The sequence below is a fragment of the Camelus dromedarius genome, chromosome 16 (genome assembly GCF_036321535.1).
Source record: "Camelus dromedarius isolate mCamDro1 chromosome 16, mCamDro1.pat, whole genome shotgun sequence".
Taxonomy (NCBI): domain Eukaryota; kingdom Metazoa; phylum Chordata; class Mammalia; order Artiodactyla; family Camelidae; genus Camelus; species Camelus dromedarius.
Genome location: NC_087451.1, coordinates 31,898,774 through 31,915,734, shown reverse-complemented (window position 1 = coordinate 31,915,734; position 16,961 = coordinate 31,898,774). Strand labels below are relative to the sequence as shown.

The following is a 16,961-nucleotide window of genomic DNA, read 5'->3' as shown; positions in this document are numbered from 1 at the left end:
GTCACTTGCCCTGGTTGTTTGACCCCCAGTTTCCTGCTGTTCATGTTGGTGCAGATGCTGCTGGATTGAAGTGCTGGGGTAGAGTGTGTGGGGGTCATGGCGCTCTGGCAGTGAACAGTGTCACAGGAGGTCTGAGTCTGATGTATTTGTGCACCTGAAAGGCAATTCCTGGTTCGAAATAATTGCTACTTCGTTGGAAACGCTGTGTCTGTTTTGTCCGGGGGGGGCCTAGTCTTATTCTTTTCTCAAGCATATTACAATCTTTCTCCATTTTTATGCGTGTGGTTTTTAATCTCAGGCATTTTCATTAACATAGACTGTGGCACTGCTGGAGTAACGACTTTGAGCTGCTGATGTTCTTTTTCCTCTCAGAACATCTCTTTCCCCCCTTCTCTTTCTCTGGAGCCTGGGTCATATAGTCGGGGAGGGGTTCTTGGTGGGATGACCCAGGCTGGGTAAATTTGCTCTGACCCCTAGTTATGCATGTGAGAACCGCAGGCCCACTCCTTTAAGCTTAATCCTCTAAATTCTTTGTCTTGTAGGAAGATGACGATTCAGAGACTGAAAAACCTGAGGCTGATGACCCAAAGGTATTTGGTGTTGGCTGTGGTGGGGTGGCTGGATACGAACAAGGCATTTTAACGTTATGGCTCAGTTCATATGTCTGGTCAAGATCTGTCCCACTAACATAATGTAACCATGTGTAATTTTTCTGGGGTAAACTAGTTTTAAAAGAAACCTGGAGACCCCTCTGGTATGTCTTGAGGCAGCTTGATTTCCAGCCTTGCAGGTCGTGCCACATCCCCAGACTAGAAAGGCGAGAGGCTTGGCTGAGTGCAGCGACCCGCCTATGCTCTGAATCCAGGTGGGCTTTGTGGGGTCACTGCCCCTGCAGGTAGAGTAGAAGTGGGAATGTTTGTAGAATCAGGAAGCCACACGGGCTGCCTCATGTGCTGTGGGTCCTCTTAGTCATCTAGACGTGAAGAGGGGCCCTAAATGGCCAGAGAAAATGAGACCTCTCCCAGCTATTGGGGATGCTGAGCCTAATCCTTGTCTTTCCAGGCTTGCGCCCTTCCACTCTTGGGTAAATCATACAGAATGATTTGCTTTGAAACAACACAGCCATCTCTTCTTATAGGTTCATCCCGGTAGCAGCTGAGAGTAATTCAGGTATCCTTGACCCTATTGTGGTAAAGGGTAAGACACACGCCCTTCCTCCGTGGTGGGTAGGCTTGCCATACTGTGCGCTGGGCATTAGTATAAGTGTACCTGTTGAGGCAGCATTCTTTAGGGGACGAACTTTTTTTTTGCAAAGAGAGAATAATTCCATCACTCTGGGCCTGGGGTATAGGGACCAGATTTTGTGACTAAAAACTGCTTTAAAGTCAGCTAAGGCCTTTAAGGTGACCAGGTGGAATTTAGGAAAACTATCCCCAGTCATAATCTGAAACAGTGATATATCCTCAAACCTAGCATGAGCTGTTCTAAATTTGAACTGATTCTATGGTTGGGTGCAACTGTGTGCAGGCATAGAAATAAACCTTTGAGGGCTGTAGATAATGCAGATAAGAGAACATTTTACCAAGAAAGAAAGTTTAGGTACCAGCTTGCAAGAGGGAAAAAAAAAAGGGTCCTGGGGACTGAAATGCTTGCTCCTTCCTGTGCCTTGTGAGGAACCCAGACTTAAGAACCCATCCAAGCATTGCTAGCAGAAGGGTAGGCCCTGGATGGCCACAGCTCTGCTCGGGCTTGCAGAAAGAAAATGGTCAGTAGTGTTGCTCTCCATCTTCTGTCTTAGTGTTTGGGGTGTGTGGGCCTTAGAGCCTGGGCATAAAACAAGCCTGTGGGGCCGCTGATTGTCAGGGCTTCAGTTGTGGAAGGAAAGGAAGATATTTGGGGCCTGGAGTCTTTATGTGTCTAGTTGCCAGCCTTTGCCTGCCACTGGAGCCTCCTGGAGAAGTTGGCTGGTGAGCAGGGTGGGCGTCCTTAACTGTCACCCCTTCTGGAATACAGTGATGCAAACAGCAAACCGCCTGGGGATAACTTGCCTGTTTGAGAGAGGAAGAACAGCCAACCAAAAAAAGAGGCAGAATTGGGAAGTTTGTCGTGTCTTTTGTGCTCAGCCTCCCCTTCCGCAGTCCCCCAAGGAGACTGACTGACATGCTTTACTGTATTTCATCTAATCACTTGAATATCCGGTCTGTGGAATGAAAAGTCCTCATGGAACAACTTCTGTTCCTGTTAGGGAGCTCTCAGAAAGCAGAACACAAAATCCAGCCTTTCTAGCAACTTGATGTAGTTCTTTTGGAGGGTGAGCTTGGAGGGGGTCAGACAGAGCTTGCCAGCTCAGATGGCCTCCAGTCCCCAGTGGTTATCAGAGGCCCACTGGGGAACAGGAAGACAGTGAGTCCTCATGGCATCTCCAAGGACTAGAAACAGTCCCCAGCATGAGTTTTGTGTGTTCCACGTATTCAGTTGTGGCCCTGACTTCGTCTCCTGCCTGAGCTGGCATCCCGCTGTCTTCCAAGCCTCAGCCTCCACCTCAAACCCCTCTCAACCCTCCCTCTATTCTGAACTCTTCTGACATGTTAAGTTTTATTTCAATTGATATTTGACAATATTTTTGTATTCTAAACCCTTAATTTTGCATATTTCTGCCTTAAGTATTTGAAGTTTCTATCAATAGGATACTGGAGGTGTCATTATTTGTTAGCAAATGGATTGATGTCATAACTCTGTTTTCCACTAGATGGCACTCCTACTTTGGCTCTTTAAGTTCTGCTTTTAATTTTTTACTGTAGCAGTTCTCAAAACATTTTAGTTTCTTTACACAATTAAAAAGTAGGATCCCAAAGACCTTTTGTCCATTTTGGTCTTTCCTCTTGATATCTTGAGTATTTGTTTATTTTAAAATAACAAATCTGTTACATAATAACATAAATAAGGTTTTTATAAGATTTACTGTTTCTGAAACAAACAAAAAAGATGAGAACAAAGAATGGCATTATTGTATCATTTTACAAATCTCCTTAATGTCTAACGTCTAGCTGAATGGGCAGCTCAGTTATCATAATTGCTTCTGCATTCAGTCGGTTGGCATATGTTGTTTTGGTTGAAGTATTTGAAGAAACTCTGGCTTCATGCAGACAGGTCATTGGAAAGAAGAGAATATTCTGCTAGCCCTTCAAGTGTTTGTGGTGGTTCTTCTTTGACGCTTCATCAGAACTCAACAAGTGGTAGCTTCCCAGAGGTTAGTGGCAACAAGACCGTGAATCCTGCCTGATCGGGGAACTTACCCTACTCTGCTTCATGAAAATCCGTGGGTCTCTCTTGCACTTTAAATGGCTCTTTTGCCCATACATGATGTTACATCACCAGGCACCAGTGTTTTGGATGATGTTAGCTCACTGAGTTATGCAGATCTCCTAAATGTTGACTCACTTTGTTCCACAGTATCCAAAAAAAATCCTATTTGTTAGTGATAATATTCACTGTCACGCTCACAGTGGGAAGTATACATTTTCCCAGATCCTGATTTTTACTTATGAACTTGAATTTTCTCATTGCTGATAAATGCTGTGAGAGAATTTTCCTTGAAGTGATGGGCTTCATTTTTAAGAATATGCCTGCCAACAACATAAGTTTGAATAAACATAGTTTATCAGTGATTCTTTAAGTAAAAATGGTGTTCTATGAAAGCAGCTAGTTCAGCTTGTAACTCAATCACACAAAATGCTAAAAAAAAAAAAATACGTACTCAGGGATCAAAATCAATCATTCTTACTGCCTCACCAAGGATATTGTTAAATAAAGTTGGCTTTCTTTTTTAAACTCAAGAGTATGTCTGCTGCTAAAACTTGGTGCTGGTGCCTTGATTGAGGGCCAACAAGTTTACCCACTCTTGCTCCTGTAAATGTCAACACAGTCAAAAGGGCATATAATGTCTTAGTATTAACGAAAATAGTTTTTGATCTTGCAGACCCCCAGGGGTCCACAGATCAACTTCAAGAACCACTATTCTTCAAAAATCTTGTGTCCGTAACATTAAACAGCTGTTTGATAATTGCTTTCATTGCTCTGTTCGTGTCCGTTAACGCTTTTAGTGTCATGGGGCCTTGAGCTGGGTTGGGGGCAGGAGAGCATCTGGAATCCGACCGGTCAGCCCCGGCAGTGGGAGAAATCACAGCTCTGGAGTCGGAGACCTGAGTTTGAATTCCAGCTCTCCTTGGGGATGTCCCTCAACCTCAGTGTTGCTCATCGGAAAACAGGCATCCTAATAAAATCTGCCTCATTCGTTTTATGAGAAATAGGTAAGGAAATGAAACAAGCACTTAGCTTGATAGCATCTGGCATGTCTGTGTTCAGTAGCATTAGTTATGACAACCAGTGTCCCCTCTGCTGCCTTCCCAGACTGGCCACACCTGTCGTTGGGCCTGTGTTGGGGATCCTGAATTTCACATTTAAGTCCGGAGTGAGCCCATAGGAGAGCATAGGTGAGGGGACTTAAAAGCATGTCATGTAGGAAAAAAATTAAGGGCTGGAAGAGAGAAGACTGGGCGGAGCTGGCAGTTCCACCTGCTGTTGGAAGGTCTGGTGACGGAGGGGAGGTGGCGGCCCCATGCAGAATTTGAAGCAGCGCTCAGGATTACAGGGATGATGTTGGCCTTCGCATAACAAAGAACTGCCCGTCTTCTCTGGCCAAAAGTGGGTCGAGCTGCTTCAGGAGGTAGTGAGCGCCCTGTTTCTGGGCCTTTTTCAGACAAATTTTAAGAAACTATTTGTCACAAATGTCCTAAAAGAGATTTGTGGGTGGGAGTTGAACTAAATGCCCAAGAGATTTCTTAGGAAAGGACTTGGCTTTATGGATAAGCCAAGTTGAGTGTTCTCCAACTTTATTATCTGTGACTTTAGAAAATACAAGTGTAGAGTACCAAAAGTGTGGAAATTACCCTTATTTTTTAACCTTATTATTTTTATTATAAGTTGCCCTATTTTTATCACTCCGATGCTTGGGGTTACAGTGAGTGCAAATTCCCATGTTTGGGAGTCTGAGTAAGAAGTGAGAACTCCAGACCCACCATCGGCTTCTGGTCCTGATCCGTCAGCCGGGGTGGCGGGGATCAGGCTCTGGGGTCACTGAGTTTGCCTCACCTAGAGAAAAGGAGCTTGGAGGAGGTGGCTGAGCATCCCTCAGGGAACAGAATGCTTTGGCACTTCCATCGCGTCGTATTTGTCCTCTAACGTAAGTTTTCTGGTCTGACCTCCAGTAAACCGACTCAGATGTTCCAGTTGCTCAACAGACGGTGGCACTGCTGCCCTAGAAACAGACTAGGAATGGCAGTCGTCTGTCCAGCTTCTCACTGCGGGGACAGGGGGCCTGTAGGCTCAAGTGTTTCCTCCATCTGTTTGCCCTTGGCACATGAGCTTCCCCTCTCCGCTCTCCTTTGTCCTTGTTTTACCTCGGTTGCCCTGGAACTTTTCCCTTTGTTTATTTTTTCCCCACTCCCACAGTTCCTGTGGGGAGAGGTATTTCCACTCACTCCCTGTCCCTGACCCACTCTTCCTCTGCAAACAAACACGGGCACTGATGACCTGGCGCGAGGGAGCTGGAGCAGCCTGTTGCCAGCTAACTGAGAGGGCCGGCCCACCGAGGTGTCGTGGTCCAGGCTTTGACCTGGAGAAGGAATCCTCCCGGCCCAAGGAGTGAACATCTGTCAAAACAAAATAGTGTCTCTGGTGAGGGCAGTGGCATTGGGTGGGGGAGGAATATTGTTCCGGCATTTTTCTAAAGGCGTGTACAACCCCAGTTCAAAGAAAACACTGAAAAAAATTCTTCGAGCCCAAAAGCAGTGCAGAAATGCGCTCACGACTTGGAGCCAGTCTTGTGGACTTGGAGGCAGAAGACGGGGGGAGCGCTGGCTCAGCTTCCCTCCAGCTGTGGGTCAACAGGCACGTAACTGAACGTGCACTCAGCCCATCTGAAGTCGGGGCTGTGACAGCCGCTTCCGCCGGTGACCGCGGCAGTTGTGGGAGACGAGTGCGGACAGGCCTTTGTCCGTCTAACATGCAGTTGTGATCTGTGCTGGGCCCTTTCAGCGAAACAGAGTCTGATTATACCCTCATCCTGCCGGTCAGAAATTGCCCCATATTTTCAATTCCTTGGTGTCCCAGGAACTTGTCACAGGACTTCTAGGCCAAGAAATACCTAACGAGTCTCTTTATTAAGTAACTTGCTCCAGTCAGCACTGCTGTCCTGACAATTTAGTAGCCACTTGAAAAAATAATACCTAAATTTGTGTGGTATCTGACAGATGTTGAGTAATCCTGTTTCTCTTGAAAGTTTTAAATGTCACGGGCACCTTTGTGGGGTGTTTGGGACACGGACAGTTTGGGAGCTGCATTGGTAGACTGGCTTAGAGTTCAGAGTGGTGGGGCTGGGTGAAGTCCTCACTCAGCCTCTGCCTTCGGTGGCTCTGCATTCACACCTGAATTCCCTCCAGAAGGCCAAGGGTCTCGGGCACCACGTGTTATTGACTCAGAGCTTAGACTCAGTAATTCTCACACTTCCCTCCTCTCCAGCCCGTTGCCCCAACCCCACATTATTGCTCATCTTTTAAAGTATCAGAAGCAAAGATCTGGAGACTGGAAACGGCCCAAGGAGCTTGTTTCCCAGGAATTTGCTGTTGACTCCTGACTTTAGAAAGAACTCTCAGGGGCCTGCCAGCAGTTCCCTTACTGACCACGTGAGAGAGACTCAGAACACACACCAGCCTCTGCGAGATCACTGCAGAGCAAAACATTTCCCTGTTTGGGCTTTGGGTGTGTTTGCTGTACCTCCAGGACTCTGAAATGGGAGAAGGAGGTGCTACGGTTTTCACAAACAAGCGGCACAGGGTTCGGTTCATCCTGAAGGATGCTGGGAGTCCCTTTCCAGCCAATGGAAATGAGTCGTGGTGTGCCGGGTGAGCTTCTGAAGAACGCTCACTTACGGAATGTTCTATTGAGAATTATTTTTCAGGATGGGGCAGCAATGATTCCCTTGTTAAAGCTTAAACTTGGGCTCCTTCTCAAGTGTCTTTGACATAGAAAGGGTCACATGGAACTGTTTGTCTGGTGGTTATCTTGTCAGGATTTTGTTTTGTTTTTATATTGTGCATATCTTACTGTCAGGTTATTACAATAGCAAGACTGTACATTTTCATAAAAGAAAAAATCAACTAATTTCATGATCCCAGCAGCACACACATTTTCATTCTCCCATCTCTAGGTTTTCCTGCATAATATCAGAGAGGTTTTGTATTCAGTTTTGTTCTCGTTTATATTATAAACATCTTCAACACTTGCTGTAGTCTGGGTAATTATAATAGCATGACACAAATGAAAAATCAACATTTAAGAATGATACCGTGTGTCATAGCTCAATAAAACTGCTGTAAGAAAAATTTTTTGTTATTTTCTAAACACCTCCAGATGGGGAATGATAAAGAAAAGGGTGAGTGAGATTCTAGATTTTCTTCTAGCAGTAATACCAGTCAGTAGCAACACACCTTTTCATTATTGTTTCCCTTAGTCCTTCTCATATTTTCAGATAGCTAGAATAAAATCTAGAATTAGTATGTCATAGTAGCAAAATATGAGTGTATTTATATAGTTGTTACTGAGTAAAATGCTAGAGGCAGTTTCTTTCCAGAGAGATTCTCTGATGGACAGGAAATGTGCCATGCACTTCACATGAGTCAAAAGAAATAGCTCATTCTTTAAAATTTGAGTTCTCATTGGAAGTCCACAGGATTGTTCACCCAGTAAGGGAGGAGGGGTCAGGATTTGGTAGCATTTCTTCTGTAAGCCCCCAGGAAGTCTCTAGGCTAAGAACAAGGCGGCATCACCCACTGTTTACATGATTAAGTCTTCAGGACCAGCCCTTCCGTTCAAATCAACTCAGACATTACTCACTGGGGCACCATGGATTCTTGGGCTGTTTCCCCTGAATTATAGTTAAAAAGTAATAGATCTGGTCGTCTTTCCCTCAAGTCGAGGGTTTAACGCCTACTTTGCCTGTGACCTGCTGTGGAGTCATTCCTGGAGAGGAATTTTTCCTCCTTGGTCTTCGATGTTGGCTCCTTAATGGTTGGACCAAGGGCTTCATAGAAATTGTTACTCTTTGCAGCCTCCTGGTCTAGATAGAGGAAGTGAGAAGTTGGGAATACTAGGCTTTGGAGTCAGGCTGGAGTGAATTCCAGCATTACCATTTACTCAGCAAGAAACTGCTTCGTTAGGGAGGAAGGTATAGCTCAGTAACATGCACAAGGTCCTGGGTTGGATTCCCAGCACCTCCATGAAAGATGAATATGTAAATAAATAAACCTAATTACCTCCCCACCCCCACCCCCCAAAAAGAAAGAAACTGCTTTGTTGTATTTTTACCTCAGTTTACTCATCTGTAAAATGGAAATAATATTGTCTGCCTCGTGGTGTTACTGTGAGACTTGAATAATGTATATTAGCTCTTAGTGAGTCTGTTTAGGGTGTGAGAGGGAGAGTATATGCTTGGTCACTCCATCTTGGTTTTATTATCCTACCTGCCCCCACATTCTGCCTCCCATACCCCATGATCCTTTGAGTGCTGATGAACTGGGGGAAAAAATAACAGCATGACTCACCTGGGACCAGAGAAGGAAATGGCCCTTGACCATTACTGGCTTGTGAACCAGCCGATCTTAACTTCTCACTGTTGTAATTTGGCCTTTGAACTGCTGAAAATGCCCAGGCCAATTTAACATTGGCATTTCCTCACTCTCACCACGATGAAAGGCCAAATGGCCTTCCTTAGGCCTGGTCTTTAACAAGGTTGGGATTGCCCTTGCAGAGTAGGTGACATAGAATTTCCATGTTGAGGAGAACCCACCCATCCCAGGCTGGGGCCTATGATCTGTCTCGGGGGTGATCTGATCTGAGCAGCAGACAGAGGACAGACAGGGCAGGCTGGGAAAGTAGCTCTGTTGTTGTCCAGATTGAAAGAAACCCAAGGTAGATCCTTTGTCTTGCCGCCTTCCAGAGAAGGCCTGGCCTCATCTATAGCTAAACATGGTGGTGAGAAACGTAATTGCTGGAAGTTGTGATCTCCTGCAAAGGGGAAGAACCACCATTATGCTCCCTGTAACCCCCCACTCCCGCCCTACCTTGGCTCCACCGCAAGTGCCAGGAGGGCCTTCTTTGACTGCACTCGCTCCAAGTCTCCCAGAAGCCCCACCCAGCTCCTGCGTGGTTCTGCATCCGAGAAGGAGCCACTACATGCCCAGTCCACCCACCTATCAGCTGTGCAAGCCCCAACACACTTCCTTCCCTTCGGGTCCAGATGCCACAGATTACTAACCGAGGTGTGGCTGGGTGACTCCTTCCCCAGTTAGGATTTATCTTTTTGAAATTTACAATGCAGCAGTGGGCTGCCTGTCCTTAGGAATCCAGCACTTCTCACCTTCCTTCTGTGTTTTGATCCATGTCCTTTGAAATGCTGCTGTGCAGATTTTACTCATTTTCATTCTTTGCTTTGGAGTTAGGTACATTTTCCCTCAGCAGTACCTTAAAGATACTGTCATTCCCTCTGGCCCTGTAGATGGTTGATCCTCTTCCTACCAGTATGTACACGAGGACCACTTTGCGTTTCCACGCACCTGGCTTTCTGGTACTTCACTTATATTTGCCCCGAATGTTAATCTAACACCGTAGCTTGGCAGCTGACCTCTCAGGCAGGATAATGCATTTATAATTTGGTGGCCATGTTGAGCTGTGTCTCAAAGACTTCACTTTGCTATCCTCAACCTCACAAAACTGTCTCCTTTGTCCTTGTCTGGCTCCAAGCCCCACCCCATCACAACTCAAAAGCATAGAGACACTGTTTTTGTGAAAACCCTGTAAGAAAAAAGCACAACTTGGCCCCACCACTGAGGGCTTGACTCAAATCCTTGATATGAGGCGACCTCTCTGCCCACATACAGCCCTCCCTGGTACTCGGGGGGGAAAGAGAGAAGTGGAATGGTCTTCCACAATTTTGGAACATCTTCCACAATTTTCAAGAAACTCAAAATCTTCAGGTGTCTTGAATCAAATCTGAGTTTTCACTTGGAATAGTCAGATAACAAAGTCTCCCCTTCAGAAGTGCTCTGGCCAGAGCTTTGCCTTCACGTGAACTCTGGTTGGTTCCACGTGACGGCATTGGCGCCACGCTGAACAGCATCAGCATTACTGTAGACAGAATTTTCAGAGAAAGAGACTGTTCCTGCCTTTGGTTAGTTTGTCTTGGCAAACACGTGTTTAACCCTTTCCTGTAGAAACCTCTGCTTGGGGAGCTGAGCCTTCCTGGCAGTGAACTGGGAGTGAAGGCGAGTCCGTTGCGTTTAAAGTGGCCCCACCAACTTCCGCCCATTTTTCTGATGAGTGTTTCCATCCTCTGCCTGCAGTGGCAGTGGCCCAATCCTGACCAACAGGATACAGCTGAAGGAAACGTGCTGTGACGGGCTTTCTCCAGGGCTCTCCTGTGTCTTTGGGTAAAACAGCCGGCGCCGGGCATCTGTGCCACAGAGCTGGGGGGAGCCATCCCCAGGCGGCACTCGGTTAAGTGACAGCTGAGCCTTGGGGTTACTGACAGCTCTCCATCCAGGCTCCCAACCATATCTGTCAAACCACGATCACTTTATTCTAGAGCTTGGTAGTATTTAGACGAAAGTTCCATAATTGCTGCTTTCTTGGCCACCCAAGTGGCTCACCTGTGTCTCAGAAAACCTCATTTGACCGTTAGCTTGCTGCCTTCCGAATGGCCCCCGAGGCAGCCAGGGGCTTCTGAAGCAGCGGTTCTGCCCTCGACTTCATTAGTCTGTTGTGAGAATTAAAAGAGCTCTTTCACTGAAGTGCTTGGCGTGGTACCTAAAATTATTCCCGTAGGTTGAGTTTGTTCATCTCATACCCCAAGTGTTTGGCCCATTGCCTGGTACATAATAAATGCTTGATAAGTTATTTGTGGGATAAATAAATGAATTAACTATATAGTAATTCTTTTTGTTTTGAGATTAGGAGCAACGAGCTAGATTTATTTTTTTTTTAGTTTGGTGTTGGTGCCCCCCCCCCAACACCTTCCTGCCTGTCCCATATCAACCTTTACTGCAAGGCCAGCCCCTTTAGCTCCCCTGCTGCCTCCCTTTCTGACCTCGAATCCACACATTGAAACTAATTGTGGACATGAACAGGTTTAGGGGTTAAAGCACTGCAGGTGACTGGCTATGAAACCCTGAGTTAGAAAGGAGACTGTGTGTGTGTGTGTGTGTGTGTGTGTGTGTGTGTGTGTGTGTGTGTGTGTGTGTGTGTGTGTGTGTGTGTGTGTGTGTGTGTGTGTGTGTTTGTGTGTGTGTTTCATCAGTGAGCACCTGTTGTGGGCAGGGCACTGACTGGTGCAGGTGCTGGGGAACAGTGGTCACTAAGACAGTGAGAGCACAGAATAGGGCCAATGTCCTCTTTGGCCGAGTGGGGGTGGGATGGAGGAAGGCTTCCTTGAACTGAGGTCTGAAGTCTGAATGGGGCTCACTAGGCAAGAGTGGGGAGGGGGCAATCCAGGGAGCGGCTTTGCCAGGACCCTGGTGCAGGGTGCGGGGTGGAGGCTGAAATGATCGGCTGGGAGTCCCCTGGGCCTCCGGCCACAGTGAGAATTCATTTTTAAGTAGGTACTCTGCTCTCATCTCATGGAAGTGAAGCACCATTAGGACTTGATAAGTACTGGGGCAGTCAGTACCAGGTCCGAGAGAACAGAAGATTTGGAAGGCTGTGTTTTGCTAATCTGCCTCCTCAGCTGCCCTCCTACTTTTAAGATGCAGGATCACATCATCCAACAGAAAACATACAGTCCGTAGCATTCTTTCCCCTGGAGGGAGGAAAGGCTACCCTTTGCCCTCTGTTCAGAGTGCTTTCTCTGGGCCTAATGCTCCCAAAACTGGGGAGAAAAAGCGACCTTTAGATTTGGCAGAACCTAGCTGCCAGAGGCTGCGTTGCTTTGTCTCAAGTTGGACGCTGGACCCTTGAGTGTGCTTTGTGGGGCTGGTTCCAGGAAGGATTGATGAAGCATTGTTGGCTGTAGATAAACCTCCATTCTCCTTGCAGGACCTGGTCCTCCTCTGCTGAGTAAATCCTCCCAGTTCAAATGGCAGCTTGTCCTGCTCCGTGTAACGATATTGTTTTTACTTCCTTCCTCTGCTGCAGTCGTAGCTTTGCTGGTGGCTGGACTTTTGTATTCTCTGTAGGGGGAACCATGTTTCAGATTCTGGAATTCCTGAGAACGAGGCCCCTGCCATGGCTGTTGCGTTCTTACAAGTCTCAGACACAATTGGCCAAGAAACCAAAGTTGTTAGGTCCCCATCACAGTTCTCCAGGGACGTCCCCTGGCCTGTAGCTGCCGCCTCGTGCCCTGGTTGGTGGGGCCTGAGGGAAGCCTGGGAAAGTTGGAGGGGTGCAGACTGAAGAGAAGGCCTCTGAGCTCTTTCCTCCCATTCCCGTATTCTCACGTGGCTTCTTAGCAAGATTTGACTTCTGTTTTGTCTTATTTTTCCTTATGTCTTCATTGGACTTGAACCAGAGAGCAGAAGCAGTTTCCCTGGTCTTTCCTCCTAGGAACTGCTCTGTGAGCCGCTGTCCTAGGCAAGATGCTTTGTTTCCACCGTCCTCATGATCTGGGCGCAAAGCGCTCAGCCTGCTGCGTCGGCAGGGCGTGTGCTGTCACGTCCAGGGCTGTCCAGGTCTGTGGGCTTCGTGCCTCCCCGCTGACACAGACAGCTGTCTGGTAAGTAGATCTCCAGGCTGAGTTCATTTCTTTGACCAACTGAATATCCACCCGCAGGCCAGGGAGATGGATCCATACAAGTCAAGACAGGTGTCCCGTGTGCACTCTGAAACACTGCTTTAGGGGAAGAAAAGCAACAGTGGTTTCTTGTTGCTTTTTACTTGTATCCTCTTCGCTGCTACCTTCTGCCTCTTTAAGGACATAGACTCTCTCCCTATAGCAGGTTTTGTAAAACCGGTTTTTTGAACTGCTGGCAGTTTAGTGGTGTCAGCCTTCCTTCTGTCTCCTTAGCTTTGTCTTTGTAAATACTTCGTCAGATGTTTTTTCTGATACATGGCTGGCTTCCAAGATAACTGTCATGGGTGCTTTGTTCATTTCTGTGCTGAATTCCAGGTGTCTGAGGCCTGGCTGTTTCGGTGGGTCTTCGTCTTGAATGTGGACCCCCTGTCCTCCCGCCAAGACTGCTTTCATTGGATGAAAGTTGCCTCAGTGGGCAGTTGAGCATAAATGGTTCTAAAAAACATCTTTGGGGTTTGACACCCATCCTCAGTGGTCTTGCCAGATACCCCAACTCTCCTTCCTTGTCGGGCTGTCTACAGCATTGCTTGAAGTCCTGCATGCAGCTCTGTGGCCCTTTGTTGTGGGGCACAGTCAACCCCTTCTCCTCCTGATGTTCAGGGCAGAGTGTGGGGTTAAGCTGCTTTAGGATCCAGAAAAACTTGGGTTGTTGGCTTTCTTCTTCGGGGGCACCTGGGTATCTTGCCACATGCCCAGGAGCTTAGCAGGCTCACAACCAGCATGTTCACATCAGAGGCCGAAGAATTACGTTCTAAAGCACAATGAGGTGTGGCCACCCGGAGGCCCAGGTTCCCATTGTTTGCTTTTCCAGGGCCTGAGAATTCCCATGGGTGCCTGTGACCCAAATAGGGCATCTGAGCAACCACAGATTCCAAAGTCTTTCCAGGAGACTTTTATGCAGAATTGTATGGCTTCCAGTCTGTGGAGGCTCATTCATACATGTGGCTTATAGAATTCTCTCAAGGCAGGAGAGTCTTCTCTCACTTGGAGTGGGGTCCACTGTCCATTGCTTGGCACTTTGCTTGGAGACAGCATGGAGCTGGATTCCACTGCTGGGAAGGTGGGGTGGGGCTTGTGCCTGGGAATGCTGGGTTTGGGACTGAATAAGAGGCCATAGCTCCATGGGACTCGGGGTACACTCTGAGCACTCCCCATGTGTGTGCGCACGCATATGCATGTGTGTGCGCGCACACACACGTTGTGAATGTAAAAAAGCAAAGACTGGACTAGTTAGCAAATTGAAACCAACTACCAAGTTTATTTTTTTATTTTTGTTTTTGTATGTGTAGAGAGATAAATTGAGGGGGAAATGAGGAGCCATGCCAAAAAAGGAAAGTCTGAAAGAAGTGGGGAAAACTTTGTGATTCTGCCCCGTCATCTTTCTCCCCGAGACTTGGCTAAACAAACCTCAGCTAAGCCAGGCTAGGACCTTGTGAAATGCAGGAATCCCCACCTCTCCCATCCCTCCCCTTCCCACGGCTGGGGGCACAAAAGCTGAGAGAAGCCCCAGGGAACCTCACACCTTTTTATCTTCCCCAAGAAGCCCCGGAAGTAAACAAGTACTTTCCCCTTTGAAGAGACACTGGTCTGTTTGGTGACTAACTTCCTGTGCCTCTGTGGTAGATGCGTGGAAGTGGAATTCCCAAGTAGATTTGCCTGCATCCTCATCCTCTGCTCTGCTGTTTTGGGCCAGAAAGCGGCTGGGGCAGCGCTTTGAGAAAGAGCCCTGGGGGGCCTTTGAAGAGTTAATGGGTCAGTCCCTTACGACCAGCCAGATGGCCTGGAGGGGAGGCAGGGTGGACCCAACTGATGTTTTCCCACAATTAGCGCCCAGAAAGCTGTCCCCTGGAGGGAAAATTTAAGAGCCTTTTACAGTCCAATGTTTTGTCACTGCCACACTCTTTAACATTGGTTCCTCCAGAGCCGCTGCTACAAAGGGAGGGTTGTGTGGCCCCAGGAGACTGGTGCTTTCTGTGGGGCAGCTGATTGATGACCAACCTGCATTTGGCTCGGCAGCCCTCCAGGCCCTCCTCTTTGCCCACCTGATTGGCAGGGGGCTGGTGGCTGGAGGAGACAGTTGCTAAGCAGCCTGGCCTGAAGTTATGCCCATCCAGGTCCAATGAATAGGCGCAGTGTTCCAAAGAATGAGGGGGTTTTGGCCTGTCCCAGAATCCAGAGGGATTTTTGGGGGAAGAGGACTAAGGACTGCTGCTCTGGTCTTAGCCTGGAGCCGTAGTTGGAGGGAGGCCAGTGGTCCTCCTTCCTGAGACGTTACCTTGATGTAGCCTCGCTTCGTGTAAGTGGAGCACCCAGAGCTGCACGGCTGTTTCCGTGCTCCTGTCTCGCCCAGAGTTGCTATTGTCTTATCTCCTCCCTCACCGACCAAGAAAAGGAAATGAGACCAGACTTCACCAGCACAGCTTCTGGTATTTTGATCATTAGCGCGTTAGGGCACTGGAGGCTCCTGATCTGTGTTTGAGGGACTCGGTTTCCCCAGAAATGGGGAAAACAGATATGTTCTTGCCGTTGGGCACTGGGAACAGTGGAAGCAGTGCCCGGGCGCAAGAACGGGGCTGAGAACCTGCCTTCTCCCAGTTGATTTGATTGACATGAACTCTTTACTCTGAGCAGTGAAATACAGAGCAAGTCCAGAAAGCCATCTGATAAGACACCTGCTCCTAGGTTTCTGCATTCTGCTGGAACCGAATGACGCGTGGAAGTGGGTGTTGGGGGTGGTGGTTTACACTGAGGATCAGAGAAAGCTTTCCTGTGGAAAGACTAGAAGCCAACGTAGGGAGATCTGACAAGTGAGCCAGTGAGAGCCAGAGAGACCCTGCCTCTGAGCTGGGCCTTCCTGGGGGTGGTTCCATCTCTTGTTAAAGGCCCGCTACCTGCCTGCTCCCAGGTTCCATGAGCTACCTCCTTGGGAGAGAGTCTCCCTTTTTGGCTTAAACTGAAAGTAAGAAAAATCTCTTGGGAGCAGACGGTCTCTTGTGTTTTGGTCTTGGGGTTCTCATGTTATACGGTGGCCGCCTCCTGCTTCCTTGGCACCGGGCAAAGGCGCCGGCCAGGCCCCCTGGAGAGCGATGGGCAGGCTCCGGGTGTACAGGTGCCGGCTGGTTGGTGCTTGCTCTCCTCAGCGCTAGTGGGTGCTGGTCACTGCTGGAGGCCGTGGAGGAGAGACTGAAATAGGCATCTGGAACATCCCGGCTGCTCTGATGAAGGAAGAAGGGGGACTCAGATTTCCAGGGGTCCCGGAAGGCCCCAGGTATTGGCTCACTCTTAGAGTTCTTTGCGGTCCTCTCACCTTTTCCTTCCTTAAAAACCCGGAGTGGTGTCAGTGAGGAGAGTAACTATGGTCAGGAACCCCAGGCTCACCTCCTTGTGTTTCTATTTTTCTTTTGCAGGATAACCCAGAAATAGAAAAGCGAGATCCCCAGGAATTGGTTGGTGAGTACCCCTGGGGGCCTCGGGGCGTGTCACTGAGCCCTGCCCGGAGCCAGCTGGCTTCCGGCCATGCAGGTGGCTTCTCTCTGCTTTGGCCAAGGCAGCTGCTCCACTGCGAGCCTGTCTCTTTATCCTCTCTCTCCGGGCCTTTGGCATCTCATAAGATGTCTGAGTGAGACACCCAGGGAACAATTCTTCTTTGAAAATCAAATTCATAGTGCGTTTCGCTGGGCTTTGGTCAGTTGCCAGTGTTGTCAAGAGGGATTCAGGGCCCCGTCCAGCTGGGAGCTTGTTCCCTTGTGCTCTGCGGCCATCCTCTGTCCTTGTCCCCGCTCTGCCTGCTCCACTGGCACATTTATGTGCTCAAGGAGCAGACATGTGGCCTCTGCTGGCGCTTTGCTCTGTCTCCAGAAGGGGACATGCTCACAGCCCTGGAGTCTGGGACCCTTTATGTAACTGGCCAGGGCAGTCACATTTCTGGAAAATAGCACACATGTCATCCCGGTCGTGTGTTAACCCCAGCTTCTTGATCCTTTTAGAAAGTGTCTCAGCTCCTTCAGTTTGGCCCTGGACTTTGTAACAGCTCTCCCCAGGCCTGGCCAAACCTGACGGAGGG

General features: G+C 48.3%; 1 protein-coding gene across 2 annotated transcripts in view; it reads left to right on the top strand.

Moving 5' to 3' along the window:
- The window catches only part of SAP30BP (SAP30 binding protein), a 31,008-nt gene that overhangs the window by 3,221 nt on the left and 10,826 nt on the right, over nt 1–16,961 (top strand). Inside the window, exons 3-4 of one of the 2 annotated variants that reach the window (XM_010998404.3) lie at nt 543–590; nt 16,306–16,348. In XM_010998404.3, coding sequence (XP_010996706.1) covers nt 543–590; nt 16,306–16,348 — 91 coding nt within the window. The remainder of the gene's footprint in view (nt 1–542; nt 591–16,305; nt 16,349–16,961) is intronic. The other variant, XM_031469095.2, reaches the window with a different exon arrangement.